Source organism: Penaeus chinensis, chromosome 30 (assembly GCF_019202785.1).
Source record: "Penaeus chinensis breed Huanghai No. 1 chromosome 30, ASM1920278v2, whole genome shotgun sequence".
Classification (NCBI taxonomy): domain Eukaryota; kingdom Metazoa; phylum Arthropoda; class Malacostraca; order Decapoda; family Penaeidae; genus Penaeus; species Penaeus chinensis.
The window spans coordinates 13383203-13408202 of NC_061848.1; the positions used below are offsets into that span (position 1 = coordinate 13383203).

Genomic DNA, 25000 nt, shown 5'->3' on the forward strand with positions numbered 1-25000 from the left:
AATTTATTATTTGGTATTAAAACCATATCAAGTTCATGGTTTATAATTCATAACATTTTTTCTAAATATCATCATATCTCTTTTATCATTTCAACCCATGTCGTGTGGAATTACTTTATAATCATCTGAAGAAAAATAAAAGGAAAAATAACACAACAAACCTTGGGTTATGTTGATACTCCTTTGCCTGACTCTGTCCTTGCACTCCACAGGTTAAAATGTTACGAGATTCAATGTAAATCACACATAAGAGGAAATATATAAAATCAATTATAATCATTAACCACTAATAATTTTTTGTCAATAATATTTTGACCTATACAACTACTTGTATAATATCTATATAAAATCAATAATGCCCAGGACTGCAATATTAACAAATACCATTTTCATCTATTGAATTTTATTTATTTATGATTTACTCATTACAGAAACTTGACTGAATACTGTGAAACAAGAGATTTCATTATCATTATACAGTCTAGTACCAATACATTTTGACATTCAATCTTTCTATAGAAAACTTTAGAAGTAGTCCTAATTTTATGACTTTTGGCACACTTTAATATCACTATTAACACTGGGTGTAATTTTTCTCCCAACATATAACAAACAAAATTATATGCCACAAGCTTGTTGTACAGTATTAGTCAAAGTTACTGGAGTAAAAGCTACACAAAAGCATACATTTTTAAGCTTCTTCACAATCTGAAGACAAAACAGCATTCTCGTTTACATTATAAAATACACTCACATTTACTTCATAAGATGTTGTCCATCAATGCACAGCCTTCACTTTAGATATCAATTTAATACCAGTTCATATTTAGAGAGGCTTGCTATGCTATACTAAGAATATGTTAATGTGAAAGGATCAGAAATATAACAGGAAAGCAAGAACATATCTAATTTCAAGGAATTAAGTTCTCACAATAACTGCCATGAAAGATCTATTGCAGACTCTTAAGTGAAATATATTAGGAGAAAATAACAATTCTTGCTTCAGAAAAAATACATAAATTTCATTCTCATTCATATTCCCTATCTTAAAAAAGGGTCTTCCACTTTTTATTGTATAGAACTATTATTTTTACTGAGGCTTTATATTATGAATATTTAATTCATGTTTTGTTTATACTCAGATGGTTTTAAAAGTGCTTAGTCAGCAAAAAGTTAATCCCTTGGTCTACCTAACCTCACCTGCCTACCTCTTTCTCTGATTTTGGGGGGAAAAAAGTTTTCATTTCTAATACTGCTATCATTTTTCTAATACTACTATCATTATCATTTTACCATCATAATTATCATCAAATTATTAACAATAATAACAGTAAAAAAAATAAAACAATCGTTTCCAAAAATTCAAGGTATGGGCTATAAAGGTGAGATCAAGTAGGCCTAGTACCTGACTAAGGTGACTAAGTACTTCCCGGGCTATCTGTGTGTAAACAAAATTAACCCTGGCCCAGACGGGTCACGTGTACTGGCGTCATAACAAACCACTTGGTCTGTGGGGTACGCCTGTACAGAGTGCATGTAGCGGGAAATTCTGCTTGAGGATGCAGACTCCCGGACCCAGTGTCTTGCAGTTGCCATAAATCACCAGAGTTTATCATGCTCAGAGATTTCTGTTCACCCAGTGGTGATGGGTTAAAAAACTAAAATCACAGTGAACAGGGCATACATACATGCCCTCCTTGCATTAACAGATTAAAGCAAACATCAATAACAGCTGTAACTTCCTTCAGGTAAACAAAATAGGTCTGCAGTCTGTAAAACCATACTGCCCAGCAGTATAAACATTTTAGCAATGGGAATAAATTTATGGGAGTCTTACTTGTTACAGTTGATACTTCACACAGCAGCACCCTCTATTTATATGATGTGTTTACTTTCTGCTGATCTTTTGCATTTACAGAAGAAATAAATCATAAACTAAAATGTACAGTGACTGGGTTTATTCAATAAACAAATAATATGTTCAGAGAAAATGTGTATGTACATTCAATGCTAATATCTATTAACCCAATGCCACCAGAAAAATGTAGTGTTCACTATAGTATTGTTTTGTGTAATGTCTCTACACACAAATGGCTCCACAAGTGCTTAGCCACTACAGAGGTAATTAGTAGACCTTGTGACCTCCCATGGTTTCACTTTCCTTGAGGTTTTTTTTTTTTTTTAATGTTTTTGCTTTTTTTATACAAATACAATACATATCAATCCTATTATTATCATTATCGACATTATAATCATAATAACATTATTGACTTTCCTAATAGCAATGCAAGATCAACAAAAAAAAAAAAATCTGATATCAAGAAAAAGGGTAAACAGTACTTGTGGAGCCATCTGTGTGTAAAGACAATTAACAAATTAAACTGACAGCGGCCATGGCATGTACTTACACATCGGCCCCAGCAGCATTGGGTTAAGATAAGATAGCAATCATTTTCTGCACCTGAATACCAAATGTTAAGAACCTTTTATCATCAACATAAGACAACTTAAGTAATCTCCCTAGATGTATCTATACCCACAATATAAAGAACATTCCAATGGAGAAAAAGGCATAATTCTTGAACATGACTCAAAAAATTATTACAAGTTTTCTTCCTATTAAATGCTAGATGGAAGACATATAGACTTGAAAATTAGAATTGTTTGCTTACTTTTTCAACATCTGCATCATTAGTGAATCAACAAAATAGTATTTTTAATTAAACTTAATGCCAGATACTGGAGTAACCATCAGAACTAAAAATCTTGTAACCTCTATAAGGTTAAGTACCTTTCCTGAGACTTTTTCTTCTTTCTATTGCCATTACCCATTTATAATTACATAAATTACAATAGCTTATCTCATGTTTAACCCAAGAAAACTTCAAATTTGGAATGTTCTGTTTGTACACCCCTGTTTACACTCCCCTCCTCCTACAATATATTTAAGCGGCATATTGTTCCTTATCTTCCAAACTTAAACTGTTCACTGGTTACCAACAAGGAACTTTTCATAATATCTAAAATGTAGATACAGTCTAGCAAGCCTCTCTAATACTAACTACCATTATCATAATTCTGAAAAAGACACTGGCAATAATAATGCCATTGAAAAAAAAAGAAAAAAAAGGATGTGCTCCATGAACAAACATGTCTTTAAAGCTAGTGCCATATCTCATAATTCACATGCATCATAACTACACCAATTTCTGATTTTAGGTATAACTGTTAAGTGTGATTCTAAACTTCCTCCTATGCACTTTGCCATGTTGAATGATAAGAAAATGTATCTGTTGATAGAGAACACTTTCCTGCACTTAGCTGAATTCCATAATGTCAATATGATAGAAGAAAGGGAATCAACAATAAGGTAGACATTATAATACCTGTCATAAAATACAAAGTTTTTTTATAATAAATTACTATATTATTTGAACAGAGAAACATAAATGATATTTTTTCAGAGATAAATACATGCTGCTCAAAATGAAGACAAGGGAATCATCACAAGACAGAACCATTATCACAAGAAATATTTTTCAATTATGTTTAACAAAAATGTTATCAAAATATCAGGACTTCAGAATTCTAATAAAAATCTCATGTTCACTAACATCATTATGACCTCAACATAAGTGTTGATAAGACATAAAATGTTGTCATTTGCTACCCTTTCCATCCCAAAATGAGATGGAGAAAAGTATTTTGTCTTAAATATAATTTTTGTGATTTTTGTCTCAACTTCTCCATTTTCCTGTTGTTAAAAGTTCATTATCTGATTAATACAGTAGTTGTTAGTGTTTAGAGGGAATCATATATAATTTCAAAACAATTTCTAAGACACTTAGTAAGTTGAAAACATAAATCCTTACATACATTAAACTCATCTTCAGACCCTAATATTCTGGAAAATTCATCTGATGAAATAACAATCAGAACTTGAATTTGGTACCCACATCTCTTTCCTGTTTTACAGGATATGCTACTTCACCTGTTGTTCTCTTATATTCCATTCATGTACACCCAACACCCTACAAACAAGACAGGTATCTCCACCAAGTTTTTCATACAAGTCACTGTATTCTAAAGGACTGATTACTTACCATGTTAAGCAATTTTAACAAAACCTAAATTCATTCACACTAACAAAGCTACCATATCATTCAGGCTACATCACCCTCTTAATATTTGTTTTGTTCAAAAATACATGATCTTGCAATGACATACTTAAAAAGCTGTGTGGGTCACTGTATATAAATATTATTAAAAACAACAACTAAGTTCTCTAAGTTAAAGCTCTGTTATTCTGTAAATGATCCATTCATGGGAAAAAAATGATCCAAGACATGCTGAACACAGAAATTCACAAGTCGTGTCAATCTTCCATAATAAAAACATGAGACTACTGCCAAGGTAACTACTTGAATATTGCTCGTCTACCTTAACCACTTCCAGATAAAAAATGTGGAAGTTTCTGGGTCATGGCAAGACAAGGAAAATGGTGCTCTTCCTGGGAAAGTAGACGGTTGCATGGCATAATCACAGCTGAGATTTTCCACACTGAAAGAAGAGAAATTTCAAATGTTAATCAACTATTTTCATATCATTTGAGATTAATTTAAGGGGACCATCACTGTATTTTTTTTTTTTTTTTGAAAATGTTAATGGTTAAAAGCAAAAAATAAAAGTGCTAGACATCTAAGGTCATGTAGCAATATAGGAAGGTATAGTAAATAGTGAAGGGTGGCTAAGTTAGCAGTTAGTTGCTATATATCAACAATCTAGAGTAATATTGGAAAGGTTAAAGATGAAAAAAAAAAGTGATTTGGCACCACTGCCCTAGCTTGTGACAGAGTGGTTGAGAAATTATACAAAATAAAGATGCAGTGGCCTTTATTTGCTACCCTCATGCATACAGCATGTAATGCACATCACTCAGTCAGTAGATGCACCAAATTAAATAATTTTATGAATTTTTTAAGTAAAATTATGTTAAAATCATATGCTCACAGAACTCACTGGAATCGACATCTGGCAACTCTCTGGCATATATAAAAGGGGGGGCAAGGAATCTTGACACAGCCCATTAGTGGTCATGTGTACTATGCCTACAAGCCACACACTTTTGAGAGTGGCCACTGAAGTAAGCCTAATGTCCAGATTTTGGGCTACATCCAGCCAGCAAAGCACCTGGATCCGGGGGTTAATAATGGTTAATGGTTAAAAGCAAAATAAATGTGCTAGACATCTAAGTTCATGTAGCACTATAGTAAATGGTAGTGAAGGGTGGTTGAGTTAGTGATTAGTTGTCAAAGTTGGGCAAAGGAATTGACGAGTAAATGGGTTAAGGTTGGGTAAGGTAATGTATAGGAGTTAGATCAAGTGAAGGATGTATATGCATTTGAGGAATGAAAACAGGTTGTCAAAGCAGAAAGTGTGAGAAGTTGTGGGAGGGATCACGAGAATCGGTCCCATTTGGCTGGGCTAAATAGATTATTTAAGAATTTTGTAGAGATGGGGGTAGTAGAAGGACGGGGGCATGTGGAAGAGGGAGTAGTGTTGAGGGAGGTAGTGTTATGGGGAGGTGGACAATAAGGTTGTAAGGTAGTAATAAGGGAGGATGGGGTAGTTTATGAAGAAGGTTGTGGGGGTATAGTTGTTGAAGTTGAGCATGTTGGGAGTAGAAATGTCTCCTGGGGTGTTGATTAGGGTGGATACTGTACTAGTCGGCATTGAGGAGGGGGTATTAGTTGTAGTGTTCAGAGCCGTGGTCAAAGGAGAGCCTGGGGTCAGGGAATCGGGCGAGTTTGAATTGGTGGAGCTATTTGATGAAGAGGCAATTGCCTCTAATAATGGTATGGTTAATGGTTAATGGTTAATGGTTAATGGTTAATGGTTAATGGTTAATGGTTATTCATTGTTGGCCATGATAAGCCTGGAGTATGTTGAGGAGAGAAATGGTCCACCCCTCAGGGTCGCTTGAGGGGTAAGGGCTAGACAACTAAAGCAGGGGAATACCGTGCCTATGGCTCCCTCAGGCCGTTCAGGACTGGCACAAAGTCAGCCTTTCATCCTTTCAGCACGGCTCTCACACCTTAGGAAGTGGATAGTAGAAGGGGTTGGTGAAGGGACAGCAACAAAAAAGTAGGAGGGGAAAAAAAAGACCATGCAAAATTTGTTGAGTCGAGGGCTGAGTCCCAAGGTTGGGGAGTTCCCCAGCATTGGGTCCCAGTCTCCGCCTCCTAAGCCCCCCCACGACAACAACAGGCAAGGGATTGGGGGGGGGGAGGGGTTAATAAATTAACCCCTTGGATCCAGATGCTTCAGGGTCATCACATAGCCCAAAATATGGGCATTAAGCTTATGTGAGTTGCCATTCTGATGAGTGTGCTGCTTTTAGGTCAGACACACAAGAGCACTTGTGTGTGGTGACAAGACTTCATGCTTCCTCTTTGCAGTGTTATTTTCTCTTTTTTTGCATAAGCATTTATAGCTTTTTAGCCATTTTCTAAAGTCTATGTTTGTCATTTGATTTGCTTCATCTAGAAAGTAATGGACTCTTTTCCTTGCATAGTTTTTCTATCATCTCTACATAGTCCATAACTCAGTTCAAAAATAAAAACAATAACTTTTTTTTTTTTTTTTTTTTATTCAGTTTTCTGTACTACAACCTACACCATCATTCACAGCAGGTAGAAATAGGATCCTGTGCATGGAAATAGTTTTCTCAGTAAAGCCAGTGCTTTTCCCCTCATGGCTCATGGACAGTACATTCCGTACTCATTTATCAATGGAAATAATGCAAAAGCCCCTTAAAAAATGCCAAATGAGTCTGATCACCTTTTCCCATGATGGCATGTTCACGTCAATTGTCCCTCAAGCCAAATTTTTTCATGACAAGATTGTCACATCTTCCTGATCGTAGAGGTCAATATTACAATGGGATTGATAAGTATTCACTGTGTTAACCTCCTATTGTCAGGCATGCCTATAGCTGTTATGGAAAACCTACTCATCATGACAATACAGATATAGGTGTCATGACACTTCGGTGTTCATGCTGGTGACAGCTATGCTTTCATAATGGACTGTTTGAGAGAGAGAGAGAGAGAGAGAGAGAGAGAGAGAGAGAGAGAGAGAGAGAGAGAGAGAGAGAGAGAGAGAGAGAGAGAGAGAGAGAGAGAGAGAGAGAGTGTGTGTGTATGGGGGGGGGGGGGGGAATCATGAATCTCTGTTTGTATTTGTTTTATGTTTGTTTATTTCTTTGCTTTCATGTCAAGCAAGTTTGCATTTTTAGTAATCTTGCTGATGACGCCAGGTCACTTGACTGAAGTCATCACGCAATATCCATGTCATGTCATGTGACAACATAGTGTTTTTCACGTCATCTCTCATGAATATATTACTTGATTTTCTATGCCCTTTTGGGCCATGGAGTTACACAATTGGCTACAAAAAACTATAAAAAGGCAAGAGGTCAAGGTAGTCACTGACCCTTGATCTTGGTCATGTCTCACCAGCTTTCTGTTTATCACTTTCATAGGCCTCAGTCTTGCCCTGCCATCCGCTCCCTTGATTTCAAGGAAGAGAAGGCAGTGGATGACCCAAGGCCTTTGATTTCCAGGGGTCTTCCTCTTTTGAGAAATGCACCTGATCTTCTCCTTTACTTGTTTTACCTTATCTTCTGATGAGGAATGACGTGTAATCAGATAAGGAGTACACTCTACCAACAAAGGAGCACAGGATAGAGGATCAGTCCAGTGAGTTTTCTCCCACAATTTGATCTGTTAAATGCACCACCTGGCTCCTTTTGCATGTTGACTTATGCTTCTACATAGTTTTACAATCATTATGGAAAAGTCATGTTTTTTTGCATTCTTTCACAGATTCTCAAGTCCCCCTTGGTGATGATTCTGACTGGGAGGACAGCAACTCAGAGGACAACTTTGAATCAGATGGCAACTTCATGTCGTTGCATGACACATCAATCAATTCTGATGAGACTATCGCCAACTACATCAGGCACTGCTGGGATCACAATGCCCCCAGTACCTCCTTTGTTTGGAGGAAAAAGAAGAACAAATGCATAGACTTTGATGCAGCTCCTAGGGTCAAGGTTTCTGACCTTACTGCTGCTTCACAGATAGAAGAGGTCTTCAGTAAGTTCCTGAAATTTCCTGAAAGAGGAACTTCTGGAAAAGATTGTTCAGGAGATAAACTGGTAAACTCATCAAATCATGTCATTCATTTGCTGGTTTGAAAATATTTGTTTACAATGTCTCCTGCAAACACGTTTTTCGCAAGGTCAGTTCTGCAGATATGTTGCAAGCACCTGAGGATAACCTTCCCCCACATGAAGGGTTGAGAGGATGCCATGTTGTGTGAGCTTTGTGAGTACCTTTGCCTGGGATTCCTGATGGGATCACAGTCCAAGCATCGCCTGCCTCCCTAACTCTTCTTGAACCCTCATCAACTCAGCCAGGATGTCACATTTCTTCCCAGCACTACCAATATTTCCTCGCCACTATTAAAAGTAATTGTGCCTATTAGTGCCTGATTAACCCCTTCCCGACGGGTCACGCCCTGAGGTGTCAAAACAAACTGCTCAATCTGTGGCATGTGGCTGTCCGCCATGGTGGAGCGCCAAAACACTAGCCAGTGATTCGGCTTGATGTACCAAACTCCCATTGTCAAAGTCAGCACGTTGCCATTGATCTCCAGAGCATAGAGTTTTTTGGGTTTTTTTTTTCTTCACCTGTAATCAAGGGGTTAATTATTGCTGGTGTGTGGTCCAGTGGTAGTGATCTCATCTTGCAATCTTGCTAACCTGCGTTCAAATCCCTCGCCGCCAGTGGATGGTAACCCCAGCCATTCCTTGCACACAGGGGATAACTTAGAAGCAAAATGAAACAGACAGCACATCACACCAAGAATATCCATTGTAACAAATGGAATCAATCTAAACCTTAAACCTTATAACCACCCACACTTTACATACGAATTGCTTTCTTTCAAATTCAAAGTACAAGCCACTTAACAAAAACACGCTACTAACTCTATATTACATAACTTCTCCCTGTCAACCAGTATTTTTACAATGCAACAAACAAATGAAGTCACACACTGTGATCAGAAGTGACATACACTGTTACCTCATACCTCATTCCCCTGCCCCAATAACTCCTTAACTGATATATTGTGTAATTAATATCTTTTCTGTCTATCATCATTTTTGTCCACACACTGCACAGCTTAGTATATTTTATTTTTTCTCACAGCAAATAAATACATGCCAATTTATTAAATTGTTGTTGCATTTGCTTGTTCCTGTGTATGTTAATCATGGTTATTGTTGGCAAATTCATAAACTCATCTACTCTTCCTCTTTATATATTATACCTATTAGTAATTACTTCATTACTATCTGCGTATTGTCATATTCTGTGTATACATGTTTATCGTTGTTTCTCTATAATATCACTATTTCCTTATACTTGCCGTGCTAATCAGCCACTCATTCACACACACATTTTGACTACCTGACTAACCAATAACCAATCTAACTGACCACTCTACATGGAATTCTCTCTAGGATTAGGAATTGTAACAAGTACCGTCCCTATGACTTATAACTGAACCTAATTCACTTGCATGACATTTGATATCTTGTTCTAAGTGAAGCTGGGATTCATACTTCTTTAGACTTGAGCTATTGGTGGATGGCAATAATTCTGAAATAAAACCTAATTTCCAAAAATTGAATGCGTAGTTATGTTCATATGATCTAGAGGTTTTTCAACAAAAGTAACATAGAAAACAAGTGATAACTTTTGAACATGGGATTGCTAAAATTAACCCGACGCCAATGGGTATCAGAAATCTTTAAGCATTATAAACTCTGGTGATTTCTGGCAAGACACTGGGAGCAGGAGTCCATTACAAGTAGCAGAACTTCCCGCTCGACATGCTCTGGTGTCTCGCCACATGTACAACCGTACCCCGCAGACCAAGAGGTATGTTATAACATTTGTACACATGACCTGTCAGTAATGGGTTAACCTTACTTAAAATTGATTTTTCAATAGGCCTACAATTCCTTTGGTCAAATTAAGTTATTAATTTTTCTACAAAAATTTAAGACCTGTGTTTTTCCAGGGACATTTCCCTTAACCTCTTATAGCCAGGCACACTTATAACCAACACAAAAATCTAACTCATTGTAACAGCTATAGCCATCATGACTCATTAAACTGAATCAAATTTCACTATGCGCAGCAAACTCCCAGGCCAAAAGGCTGGAAAGTTGCCACTAGTCACCAAAATAAGTGATGCAGAAATTTCTGGCATTATCAGAAAGTATCACATATCATTAAAAAAAGGAATTGAGGGCAGCTGTATGGCTGCATTACCCCTCCTTTAAAGACTTTCAAAAGTATGAGTGTTGAAGGATGTGGGACACTTTGAGGGCCCCTTAAAATCTCTTGTGATATGGTTGTAAATCCTAACCATGTCAGCATTACAATAACCCCTACGATCCAGATGACTTGACCATCACATCATGAAAAAATCTGGCTTGAGGAGCAGGTGATGTGAACATGCCTTCATGGAAAAAGCTGGCCGAGGGGAGGGGTGATGGGAAAATGCTGTCATGTAAATTTTGGCTAAAGGCCAGTGACAGGATTGACGTGTCATGAGTGCACAAAGCCCTTGGAATGTAATTGGCCTTAGTGGCTATTTAGGAAGAGGCACTTACATTATTTTCAGTGGGGAGGAATGATTGAGGGGACACTTATTTCCATGGTCAGGATCCTATTTCTGCCCACCGTGATCAACTGAATATTATGAAAAAAAAATTAAATGGCACAAATAACAAAATATTATTCATTGCTATTATTATGGACTACTGACAAAGATGATATGGAGTCTGTGCAATGAAAACAGTCTACTACTATTTGCATAATGCAAATCAAATGGCAAATACAGATGATTGGAGAATGGCAAAAAAGCTAAAAACAATTATGAAGAAGAGAAAATAACACTGCAAAGGTGAGGCATGGAGCCTTGTCACTACACATAAGTGTTCATGTGCACCCATGATGGCCCTTGTGCTGGCAGCAAAGCACCCAGATCCAAGAGGTTATGCTTTAAATCAATAATTTTCTCTGAATTAAGAAAATACAGTAACGGTCAAATATGTGATTCAGTGTTTCAATTACACATTAACATTACAAACTAGTTTCAGTTTCATATCAGCCATTTCAACAAAGGTTGTTCCTTGCTTGCCACTCACCTCAACATAAACACGATTCCTCTGGTTCTCCTTCTGGTGGTGTCACTTTGAAGGAATCTTTGTTGATTGTCTCCAACTCCTTCCGGGACCGGTTAGAGTCACTTAGTTGTCTTGCTATTTCAGCAAACATTTCTTCCACACCTGCACCAGTTTTACAAGAAGTCTTGAAGATGCCAGATATGAGATTGTGACACTGTTCACTGTAGATTAAAAAGCAGCATTAACTCTTGCAGTTTACATTATGTACTAGCATACTTCCCCTATGATGAAAAATATAACTAAATCAATGATACTGACAAATAGTTTAATGACTTAGGACTCACTTCTCAGGTCTGAGTATCCTGTCTTTAATAAATCATACTAACTTCATTTACTATTCCCTTTGAAACTATCATGTCTCACTCTGATTTTACAACTTACTTTGCATCCCTCTCCACTATCTTTGAAACTTACACTTTCTCTTAATTTAATCTTTTATTTGTCTTATTTTTATTTTCATTTCTAATAATACCTTTATTACTCATATTTTCACTATCATTATCTATATTATCATCATTCTTATTAGTATTATTTTCATTATTGTTATTTTCATCATCACTATTTTCATTATCATTTTTCTATTAACTTCACATCTACTAATATTATCATTACTATTTTGTTATGGTGGTGGTGGTGGTGGTGATGATGGCGATGGTATTGATGGTGCAGCAGCATCAATAATAACAATAATAATGAAAAATAGGCAAGGTATGGCAGACATAATAATTGAATCCTTCAAGGCTCAGCTCTTGTATAAAAGAATAAAATGCCACCTGCAACCTAAAGTCAAGTAATTAATATATACTAACCAAAAGTTCTCCATATCTGCATCTGTGACTTGGATTTGACTCTTTAAATCATACTTGTTTCCACAGAGGAATATCTTTGCATTCTCAGCATATGTTACAATATCTAAGAGATGCTGAGACAGGATGTTGAAGGAGTCAGGGTTATCCAGGGCAAAGACGAGAATAGCTCCCTCTGCAAACTTGTAGTAAGACGATGTTATACTTGCTACTCTCTCCATGCCACCTGTGTCCCATAGTTGGAGCTGAAAAAGGAATATACTTGTTAAATAAATTCATGATGAAGGTAATCACATTACTTAAAATTAATCTTCCAGAATGAGAATTCTCATTTTCATTTCCCTTTGATATACAATTCTTTGTTTTTGTCCTCTTACACAAGCTTTTTATTTACCTCTATCTCTGCCTCTATCTTTCTTATAAACTCTCTGTGTCTGTGTCTGTGTCTGTGTCTGTATATTATATTACTAGATACCAGGTGATACCACATCACATCACGAGCCCAAGTCCCAACTACTGGGATAAGGTGTCTTGCACTCGATCATCAATTGTCTACGCTGGGAGTGATGTCCAACCATTCTTGCCAGGAAATTTATCATAACTGGGCTCAGTGTATTACTAAGAACTTTAAAATGCCTATTTCTATATATTGGTAATATTTTCTTTCAACAACAAAAGTTATCTATATAAGGTAATCACTCTGAAGCTACTCTGTAAGTAAGTATCCTATAATTCAAAAGTAAATAAACAAAATATAAACATTTGGTATTAGCCGACCTGATGTCTTAATCAATCAAGGAGGGAAAATTTATTAATTAATTTATGCACATTAAAGCAGGATAGCAGTATATGTGTATTTTGCAGATCATGAAAACATGGATATATCCCAGCTACTATAACATTTTCTTCTATTCCTCTACTGATCTTTGAACACTTTATGAGGACTGAAAACATCATGAAAAATTCTTAATGTATGTAAACATATCCTTGACAAAGCAGTGTGAGAGCATACTTAATCTGAAAATATAGAGTGAATAACAAAATAGTAATCATTACTGCTTCAGAGGTATTTTATCCAAGTAATCCATTTCTACTAAACTAAAAGGTACACACTAGTGAGGAAAACAAACCAAATTAAAAAATACTGCTAGTGCTTAACAAGCACTAGTAACAAAATCTCTAATAAGGAACATTAGTTTGAGTTTTTACAGGAAAAAAATCCGTCACATCTGCTGGAATGGATAAATGAAAAATAATCATATATCTAATCAAGAGTGTGCACACAAAGAATACCTGTCCACACATGAAGGCACACACATATGTATCCACACACAAACATTAATCTTTAGCTTAACTTGTGGCACCTAGGTGAGCCAGAGTAAGTTCATAACATCCTTGATGGTTCACTTTTAGCCACAAAAAAAAAAGCTACAAATAATGAAAGCAGTTATCTCACTAATTACCCTACTAATTACCCTACTTGCAAATCAGGTGCATAGATGATAATGCCAGCAAAAAATCTAAGAAAAAGCAAGGTCCTTATTTCTTTCGATTGTAGAGGGCAATTCAGTAATAAGACTATGACCACAGGGCATGACATAATTAGGTCAATTTTTGTGAGAATAAGACCCACAAAGTTCATGTGGAAAGTCAATTCAGTCTGCATTATCACTTTTTCAAGATAAGTCCCAACAAAGATACCCCTTGTCCTGCCTCTTGCCCTGGCATCCCTCTGCTTCTCCTTCCTCAATAAGATCACTTTTTCAGTTTCTCATTTTACATACATTGCATGTACTTAATCTTTATAAACAACTGTTATTTCCTCTGCAACTGTTATGTGCCTGCAGGTTTTACACAGTTCTTTCCTTATTTGAAGGCAGAGATTTAATTTCAGCTTTCTCACCAGGTACTTTCAATCAGACCTTCCATGTCATCAGCACTGCCTCCTTCCCTAAGTCATCAGTGCTAACTGCCTCAGCAGGTTGCTTTTATGAGTCCTGCAACAAGAGTAAGGAAGAAGACCAGCTTCCCCAAATGAAAAGGGATGCCCTGCTCTATAGCAGCAGTGGCGAAGACAACAACTCAGATATCATTACATGTTGCAGATATCATTGTAAGTCAACTCCAGTACATCCATCTGCCACTAATGCAAAAATGTAGGAATGAAAGTTCTTGGACACCTAAAGTTCTGGTTGGAAGTATTCAGTGCCCTTCAATATTTATTCTTACTTCATCACTTCAGACCTCATGGACCAGGATGGTCTATGTACAAGCAGTGCCAGATGGAGGGGAAGAAAAAGGTGTCTAAATCTCTGCTCTGTGTGCCAGGTCCACTGTGTCAATACAGCTATTCTCAGCAGTGGCTCATGGAGCTCTAATGGCTCACAACCTTCCTGCTCCCATTGTATATATTGTAACTTTGGTAAATAAAGCCAAAAATTATCAAACTTTTCATCTTCTAGAATACATTTAATATCTTTCCTCCACAGAATGTAAAAGAGATAATGTTAGAATACAAACTACAATATCAGTCCCAATAATACCTTGAAAAAGCTGATCATCCAGATGAGATACACTTCCAAAATCAGGGAGACACTTAACCCATTGAATTCAGGTGACAAAGGTTGTCTTCATCATGTGAACAATCCGAGAGTGAAGCGGATGCTACATGAATGGGTGAAACTAACAAGCCAGGATGAGACATCAATAATAGAATAACATTGCGAGAACTCAAGTGGATTCCACACAAAAAATATGGTCAACAAGACAAGATGCACATACGAAAAAATAGAGGTGCACCATGACATCAAAAAGTTGAAAACATTTTGAGACAAAGTGACACCACGTGATAGGACCAACGGACGCAAAAAAGAAGTCACGAGTGCAAAAACAACAAGCAGTTCTAATTGATTGCAATATATATCATAACGTACCAGTCTGGAAACAAGAAAATAACTCAGGTGGCAGGTAGAAAAAGTTTAAAGTGATAAATACACTGTTGAAAATTTGCTGGGACACAGGAAAGTCCTGACGTGGAAATCTTTCAAATTATTGAAAATAAATTATGACTGTTAAGGGTGTGACTGGATGGGCTCCAACATTGGGAATAAAGATGAAAGATGCTCAGTGACAGACAACAGCAGACTAAATTTCAGAGTAGCATCCAGTAGCCATGTCATTTTTATGGCACATCTAGGTAAGCCTGGTTGAAGTGAATTTGTGCCTTATCTTGATGGAACATAGTGGACGGGAATGTTTTATGGATAATGTGGATTTAGTAGGATTAGGGATTATTTCTAGATTTATGTGTGGCTAATATATCTGATAAGTTAATTTCGGAAGTAAGAATTATATCATGAAATAATTATATATTTGATTTTCAAGTTTTAAGAATGATATAATTGAATACATATGGACTGATTTTTAAGTGTAAAGATATATTACATTAGTTTAGAAAGACAGGGATTCATGAGTTACTTTTAAGAAGTCTCAGCTCTACAGAAGTGTGATCTAATAGTGATGAAGATTATTAATTTCCAGTGGAGCGTAAGAATAATTTTACGTTTGTCTTATGCATGTATTAGTTAAGTGTTTTCTAGAATAAGTTTTTTGCCTGATTTAGTTACTGCTTAATGAGATTAATTTAGTATTATAATTGCTTGATTAAGTATAAGATATTTTTCTCACCATTTGCTTGATATGTACTTTTCGTATTAAGTTTTCACTTAGTAATTGTGTAAGGACAATAACTTAGTATTTCAATTGCTTGGTTTAATATTTTAATTGCCTGGTTTAAGTATATCATCTTGCTTAAATGTAATCTAACTATTTTTTGTAGTGCAATTTATTTACTAAATAACAGAAACAATTATTTCTATGATTTCAGTAATTGCCTGTGAAAAAGGAATTCTTTCACTTATGATTGTCTGTTCTAATTTCATAACATAATAACAGCTTGTTTAAGTTGAAAATTATATTGCTGTCTGCATGTTAGCATTTAGAGTAAAGTGGCAAGGGTGGAAAGTATCATCTGTGAGCCATGCCTGGAAACACACCAGCACCAGTAAGAACATTATCTCCATGCAACTGAACTTTATCTGTCCACCTTGCATAGCAACACATGGTGCATTAATTAAAACAATAAGACAGGTAACACAAGCAACACACACAGCTGAGAGATATCATGGCATCTGCTTACAGCATATCAGATGACAAATATAGACACCAGAAAATGGCAAAACAGCAAAAATGTGTCAGTAGAAAAAGGACAAATAGCATTGCAAAAAGGAAGCAAGGAGTCTTCATACTATGTGTGAGTGATACTTATTTTTATGCCTCTAAAACAGTACATCAGTGTTCAAATTTTGAATTCATTCATAGACTTGATTGTACATCATTTAACGATTCACATCTAAAAGTTTGTATCTCTTGAGTGCTTATTTTAGTATCTGCAATCTTTCGTTGTTAATCTTTGTGAATGACATCTTAAGATTGAGTAAAGATATTAAAAAGTTACATAAGTCTCAAATTGAAAAAAATGTTTTTTCATAAATTTCCCACCATCTAGATGTCAGTCTCCCCTGAACCCACTTGACCCAGGAAGACATCATAACATATCATGTTTTAGAACCCTCATTCTGGGATGACATAAAACTTTGTGTAAATACATAATTTGTTGGGATTTCAGGTGACTTTTCATGTGATTTGGATGAAAAATACCTAAGATAATTAAAGACCACAAAGTCGAAAATTTCTAGAGAGCCATAAACTAAAACAACACTACACTACCTTGAAGAAAGGTTCACATGTATTACTGGTAAGAGTATCTTTCAAGTTTTTGTCTATATCTGTTTCTGTTACACCATCACCTTTTTGCTTATTTCTGTCTGCATCTACTTTTTGATTAGTACCCTTTCCCATGTCTTATTAAATACAAATTATAAAGCAGCAAGAAAAGAAACAAATATCATTACAAACAACAAAGAAAATCTAGAGTTTCATCAAAGAGGATGCTATACACAAGTGTAGAATATCTAAACACTTCAAAACAAAAATGTAACCAACCTTAACTTCCCTATCTCCAGTGCGGTAAACTTTTTCATAGTGATCTAGACCTAAAGTAGACTTTCTGTCAGTTGCTGTGACAAATGTGTTCGTTGCATACCGTCGAAAGAGGGAGCTTTTTCCTACACCATATTCTCCACACAGTATTATTTTCTGTTCAGGGATCTTAACACTTGCCATTCTCCTTTCTGGAATTACAGAATACAATTAGTAACAGTAATACAAATTTTTAGAAAGCAAAATATTCAACAAGCATAATCAGAAATTTAACATATAAATGTTCAACCTCAAAACCTATCAATTTCCTTTCTAAGTGCAACTGCAACACAGAGTATAAGAAACAACAATTTTGCATATCACTGGGGAAGGGGATGTCTCAGTTGCCAAGAAGAGTTTCCTTAAGCATGATTAGCTAAAGTGTTAATGGTATCATAACTTTTGTTGTCAGACATGCATGTGCAGGTTCTTACTATTTGTTTTAAGTGGTGGCAAATTAAAGTGTTTTATACTGTACCATAAATTCTTGCAAAATTTGAAGATAACATTGGTCTGTTTCCCACACTTCAGCTTTGCCTTGAAGGTTTTGCAGATTTTACTTGTACATCTTCAACCTTCCATATTAATACATGGCTGAATGATCTAAGCAAAGTTTTTAAATTTCTTCCCTTGACAATGACACAAAACACACTAAATAGCTACAGCTAATCTATGCAGCTTTTAAAACCCTGTTAATCAAGTCTTTATTATAATTTTCTGCTATCTGCAATGTACCCCAGTTTCACAGCCTGGGCCCCAGAATGAGCCACTAAATAAAATTGGGAGATGACTCTGTGCTAGCAAAGCTGCTCTAAATAATACAGCAGCCATACATGCCTTTCAAGGAGGAAATACATTAATCCAGGTATTCTGCTTTGTATTTTAAGACATAATTGTAGTGTGTAAACTGCAGCCAAAGTCATGATAAGTCAATCTCGCAAAGGAGAATTGTTTCGTGTATGTTTCACTTCTAATAGAGGGTACTATGCAGTACATAAATTTACACATCATGTCGCTGAAAGAGACTTTTACCCATTTCATTTTATTGGTTAGTTATCTATTTTCCATTATGAAGTGTTTCAAGGAGCTTTACATGTCATGTCACACAACCTACCTTTATTTATTTTCATTCTATTTTTTAAATAGAAAAATGTAATATAACCCAAGGACTTACTGATTTACTATCATAGCCTTATTTTGCTGTCAGAAGTATTGGAAGATAGTTAAACCTTAACCCACTGGCCAAGGGTTTATGTACTGTCCCCTATATATTTTATCAATTTTGTTGCATACATATAGCTCTACAAGTGCTCAGCCACCAAGGAGTCAATCATTAGGCCCTAGTGACTGTGAATGATTTTCCACTCTTTCAATTTGCATTTTTTTCTAATGCTAGTAATATTGATAATGTTATTAATATCATTGACATTATGATTATTATACTGTTATCAAAACACTAATAACAAAAAAAATAGTGAAATAATAAAAGAGATTCCTTCCCAAACTCAAGGAAAAGGGTAAACAGGAGAGAGAGGACTCATAGTTGACTCCTTGGTGACTAACTATTTGTGGAGCCATCTATGTGTGAACACAATTTATAAACTAAAATTACAGTGGACAATGTATTATATCATTTCCTCTGCAGCCAATGGGTTAAATACTATCTACTCTCCTTCTCTTGTCTCCTCATCCTCCTTACTCTTCTTATTCCCCCCTTCGCTCGCTCTCTCTCTCTCTCTCTCTCTCTCTCTCTCTCTCTCTCTCTCTCTCTCTCTCTCTCTCTCTCTCTCTCTCTCTCTCTCTCTCTCTCTCTCTCTCTCTCTCTCTCTCTCTCTCATCCTTTTTATCTTTTTATTTTTTTCTTGTTTTCTCTTTTTCCCTTTGTCTCCATCCTTCCTTCACTCACTCTATCCTTTAAGTTGTTAGCATGCAATATATAAGATGAATAAAATAGTTCCTGGGGAAACTACTCACAGCATCCTTATACATTTGTGACATATGAAGGAGCCATATTGCAAAGTTCGATATAAAAGAGGTGGACTGCATGCACCAATGGAAGGCTCTGATGCATGATTGCTCCAGCATAAAAAATTCTCACTACTGGCAGCAGTTCAACGGAAAGTTGCAGTGCTAAGTATATTCATACAGAAAACATATGCCTTGATCAAATACCTTTCTGTTAATAGTGAGAGAGAAATGTGAAACACAGATTATACAATAATATGTAAAAAAAATAATAATAATAATAATAATAATTTAATAAATAAGGCAATATATTTTTATACAGCCATTCCAAAGCATTTTCATTCACACTAAGTGTAACAGCACTACATGGAAATGAAATGAGCTACAAAATTCAGATTGTGGATTTGAATATTAAACTATAATTAAAGAAAAAGAAATATTAATTTGCATACAGTATTTCATTTCAAATTCCAATTATTGATAAGTACTTACATAGACAAATGTTTACATAAAAACAGGCACACAAAAGCACACACTTCAAACATTTTAAATGGAAAAATACATAAATATGTACTCACAAACAGTGGTGTAGTTAGACATTTGGGGTCCTAAGGAATTAGGTACATTTATGTGTGTGTGTGTGTGTGTGTGTGTGTGTGTGTGTGTGTGTGTGTGTGTGTGTGTGTGTGTGTGTGTGTGTGTGTGTGTGTGTGTGTGTGCGTGTGTGGGTGTGTGTGTATGTTTATATACATATACACACACACACACACACACACACACACATACACACACACACACACACACACACACACACACACACACACACACACACACACACACACACACACACACACATATATACATTCACAAATATGTTTTATATCTATTCTTTTCCTTTTGCCATGTGTCCTTTGAGGGCCCAAAGGGTGGTGAAGAATCCCACCCCCCCAGCTACACCACTGTTCACAATCACATCACACACACTCACATGCACATGAACACACACAAACATACACATGCACAGAACTATGTAGGTATCGCTAAATTCTCAAGTACTGATACCCACACACATAGATGCATATATGAGCACACACATGCACAAGCGCATACCTCACAACTAACACCACATCCACATCCACATACCAACTGTTTTGTGTACCTGATAATAATTCTCATTTTAAGAAAAAGATCGTGTGATTCGGTAGTCAAAATTTGTTATTTTTATTTTGCTCTTCATCATTACAATGTGTATTTAATTCTTCATAAAATAAAAATGTTTAAAAAGCAAGTGTCACTATTTTGTCAGCATTCAGCACAGAGCTCGTACCTCGAGGCTCCTCTCCATGTGTTTCTAGCAGTCTGTACATTTGGTGTCACAAACTCGTTACGTGGATAAACAAAAATGGTGATTCTCTTTCCTTCAATGGCCAAGGAAGCTCTGGGCTATTGGGGGACTAACTGCTTTTCATAAACAAGTTAATGAATAAAAACAAATGGTGGAGACATAATTCTTCTCAGCCACAAATGCTGACCTGTTTTGTGAGACAAAATTATTGGAGATTAGACTTGAATACATCTTTTATATATTTTTCAAGCCTGTTTACTGGTCTATGGCAACATATTGCTCACTGATGATATCTATAAAGACAATAGTCTTGATAACTTAAAATTTCTTCAACAACATATAATTAACAGAAATAATAACTAATTTTTCTGAAAATAGATCCCATATTGTGGAACAGTTCTATAAAAGTTTTAATATATTATGAAAGTAGTCTTGGAACTCTGGTATCTATAGAATAATAAGTTACTTCAGAAGCCTAATGCATACTTTGTACCCATACAACACTGCCTTATAAAGGAACTTTTATACTGCATAAACTAGTAACTCTCTAAATCAGGAATACAGAAGATCCAGAAAAATCAAAGTGCCAAAAATGAAACCCTGATAACTCACAACCAGGTATAAAAAATAATCTGGAAAAGGTGAGGGTAAACCCATGATCACTTACTAATGTTCCACCCACAGTGAATTTAGTGCTCACCATGACAACAACCTCCATGTATATATACTGACAAGATATAGTTTGTTGACCACCATGGTCATCTATTGTCAAATAAGGAATCAGTCTAGCTTTATCTTGCTGATCACACATGGTGGATATGTATCTACCTTCAACAGAGCAATGATGCTTTAAGGGCACAGGACTTATCCCTTCAGACAGGGGAAAAAAATAACTTGATCAAATAACAGAAACGTTTACCCACAGTAGCTCAAGTGGCTGCCATGGTCTCCACAACTTCATTCAAGCAAAGGCCAACAAACTTCTATCATACATAGTTTGACATGAAAGATGTCCCTAGTTGTTTATCACCATATATGGGACATAACTACTTATTTTTTTATTATTGATGTGGTAGATGGTAACGGCTGATATGTTTGTGGTAATAAATATCTAATAACTGATATGCTGGTGACAAAAATTATTCTAATCAAAGTAAAATCTTACATTTGGCATTTCTGAATTTGGTAAATTCAAAATAAACCAACTGCTACCATATATATATATAATTCAAAATAAACCAACTGCTACCATATATATATAATTCAAAATAAACCAACTGCTACCATATATATATAATTCAAAATAAACCAACTGCTACCATATATATATATATATTTCAAAATAAACAACTGCTACCATATACATATAATTCAAAATAAAACAACTACTACCATATATCACCTCTGGCAACCAAAGATTTGCATTTGCAACACACACCCTCTACCCTTCACCAAACATAATAGGTGAACTAATACAAAATAGAAGGTATAGACATGTATCCTATCTAGCCTTTGTTGATAAGTTGTCCTTCAACTGTTTACATAAATATTTAACAGCATATAAATAATAGTGATGCTATGGTGTCAAAAGGGAGTACAAGTCAGGGGGAGGAAGGGAGCCAGCCAATGGCTGATGGTGATCTTAAGGACAAAGGTAAATATGAAAGTGAAAAGAAAAAGTGTGACTAAGCAAGCGAAAGATTAGACTAAAACATACACAATCCAATATAAGCAAAGTTGACTGAATAGTAATGCTTGGGGACAAACTGTCTGAGATAATTTGCAGATCATTATCATCAAAGATAGAAATTTGATTAAAAGAAACTTTTCATCTGTTCTTCTTAATTTCACATATCTAAGAATAATAAAAGAGAAATATGGCTTTTACCACTAAAAGGCAAAACTGAATAAAGACTCTGCTGCCCCAAAATACTATTAGAGTTTCTCCTATCAGTTTAATAATTTTCCTTTGGAGAACATTTTTCAATACCAATGACTCACCAAATATAATAAATGCAATGCTTTGCTGTAAAACAGCTTTATTCTGACATGTTACATCCATCCAGCCATTAGTTCGAGTGCATCTATGCCTTAATGAAAAAAAGAGCTTAGACTAGTTCAAATACTATATTCCCAGAATATAAACTGTGGAGAATTGTTGGCTTTGGCTGGAAAATGAAATGCAGAGCCAACAAAAGCAGTCAATTCTAAACAATTATCAACAGGGACAGAGGATGCCATAGATAAGCATAAATATTTTAAAAATATCTAAAATAAAAATGGAAGGCCTCATGATGCTGGGACCATAGAACATTTTTTTCAATTATGTGTAGAAATATATGCCAGACTCTGACTGTACACATCATTTTACTCATGAATGTACCAGTATCATTTCCATGATTTTCAATTTCAGTTAACTTTTTTTTACGTTTTTGCACTGGATCATGCAATGAAGTTAAAACAGCTAGCTAGCTGGTAATTCTTACTTAAAGTGCCACATTGCTACAACAAAAAATAAGGTGTGATTATAATGTATACTGTCTATTTAGAGTTGTTCAAGTCAATTTTTTACCAATACAGCACTAATTATATTGGAACCGTTTCAGTTTCACACAGCCATATGGTAGATGGAAAACTTGGCCTGTAATGGACAGAATGACAAAATATAAGGCACTTTTCCTCTATGACATTTCCATCACAAGTTGATAAAAAGAAATTTGTGCAACACGGAAGTAATACCTTGGTATACAACTACCTAATGTTTACACTAAGATAGGAAAAATCTAAAGACATTGCTATAAAAAATGGTGAAAAAGCTACACTACCTGATACGTGAAACAATCTGTGCAAGAAAAGAATGTTAAAAATTGTTGCATAGAGACTAAGTCCACAGCCATCAGGTAGGGGTTCCAGGTCAGAGCCCCCAGATTTGGAAGGATTTTAGTTCATAGAGCAACAATTACCAATACTTTCGCTTATTTTGAGAACCAATCCTATACAATGAAAAACAACAGATTCACACACATTCCATGGTGAATAATGGGAACAAATACTAATAATTGCAGCGTAGGATAACTGTGTGAATCAAACAAAAAAATAATAATAACATCTACCAGCTAATACTTAAGTATATATAAATGCTACATTTTTGTGAAGTCAGCCAATCCTTTGTTAGTTTCCTCACATCAATTCTTCAAACTAAATTCCTAAACAAAAATATTTCGAAAGGAGACACTAAAACAAGGTAGCTGTAATAAATAAAAGGAAAATCAGAAAAATGCCAATGAGCGAAAAAGAAAACCAAATGAACATTAATAATAATGAAATATACAACTGATAACGATAGCCCATCACTGCAGACTAATACAAATAATTATAAAAATCAAACAAAACTCACCAAAGCAAATAAGAAATGAAATCCAGTTCTGTCTTGATCATATCTTCACCATTACCTCCGCACCTGCAGTTCCTTGAGGAAATCCTTATCTGGTTCTGCACTCTGCTTCGTCGAGGATAGATTCGTGACGGCAATGTGGCAATAACTCAGATCTGGACTAACATACAATCATATTTCTATATTCCAGGCGTATTCTTGTGTATTCAGATAATCTAGTACAATGAAAGGGACTGATAATTCAAATGCAAAAGGAATTAAATGACTATTTCGTGTATTTGGCCACACCTGTCTCCCTCTTCTGCTAAATCTCGATTTGTTGTCTTCAATCAGCTGAGAACTCTGTTATCAAACGAGCGTTTAACATGTCAAATGTAGGTTTAAATAGAAACAAATAATTATCTTTATTGTTCGTTGTGAGATTTTGATACGTCATCATGGATATTGTGCCCATATAGATGAAAAAAATATATCTATTATTTTTTCTTGCAAAATGATATGGGTGATTGCTTCCAATGCCGTTTCAACGGGTTTATCATTAGGTTATGACCTTATTATCAAGTTAAATTTTATGGCAATCGTAGGCATATATCATTAGCCAGATACATAACATTTGTAATACCGCACATCATTATTTATATGACCGCACTGCTCATATATTTTTGTCCGAGTAATTGCGCATTAAAAACTATTTTAGGAAGTAATGTAGTTGTGACTTACGGCTGTAATAACCTGCCAGAGGGAATATGTTACATGTGATAATTTATCTGTCTACTTGCATTCGTTCTGTCATCTCTCTCTCTCTCTCTCTCTCTCTCTCTCTATATATATATATATATATATATATATATATATATATATATACATATATATATATATATATATCATATACACATATACACACCTTCCACACACACAGATATATATGTGTGTGTGAGTGTGTGTGTGTGTGTGTGTGTGTGTGTGTGTGTGTGTGTGTGTGTGTGTGTGTGTGTGTGTGTGTGTGTGTACATATATATATACATATATATATATATATATATATATATATATATATGTAT

The 25000-nt window shown here is 35.4% G+C and overlaps 1 protein-coding gene across 1 annotated transcript; it reads right to left on the reverse strand.

The window, feature by feature from the left end:
- Window positions 1–386: 386 nt before the first annotated feature.
- Window positions 387–24276, reverse strand: LOC125041143 (ras-related protein Rab-4B-like). The gene is made up of 5 exons (XM_047635935.1): window positions 23943–24276; window positions 17200–17387; window positions 12139–12380; window positions 11291–11490; window positions 387–4560 (listed from the first exon to the last, which is right to left on the reverse strand). Exons 2-4 carry the CDS (start codon window positions 17377–17379, stop codon window positions 11292–11294), a joined length of 621 nt encoding a protein of 206 aa, XP_047491891.1. The 5' UTR covers window positions 17380–17387; window positions 23943–24276; the 3' UTR covers window positions 387–4560; window position 11291.
- Window positions 24277–25000: the final 724 nt, after the last annotated feature.

Excerpts from the sequence above, each read along its gene's own strand:
- LOC125041143 (XM_047635935.1), bottom strand. The coding sequence starts at position 17,379 with ATGGCAAGTGTTAAGATCCCTGAACAGAAAATAATACTGTGTGGAGAA. Across the intron at positions 12,381-17,199 it reads CTGGAGATAGGGAAGTTAAG|CTCCAACTATGGGACACAGG; the intron begins GTTGGTTACATT and ends TTCCTTTTTCAG. Across the intron at positions 11,491-12,138 it reads GCAGATATGGAGAACTTTTG|TGAACAGTGTCACAATCTCA; the intron begins GTTAGTATATAT and ends TTTAATCTACAG.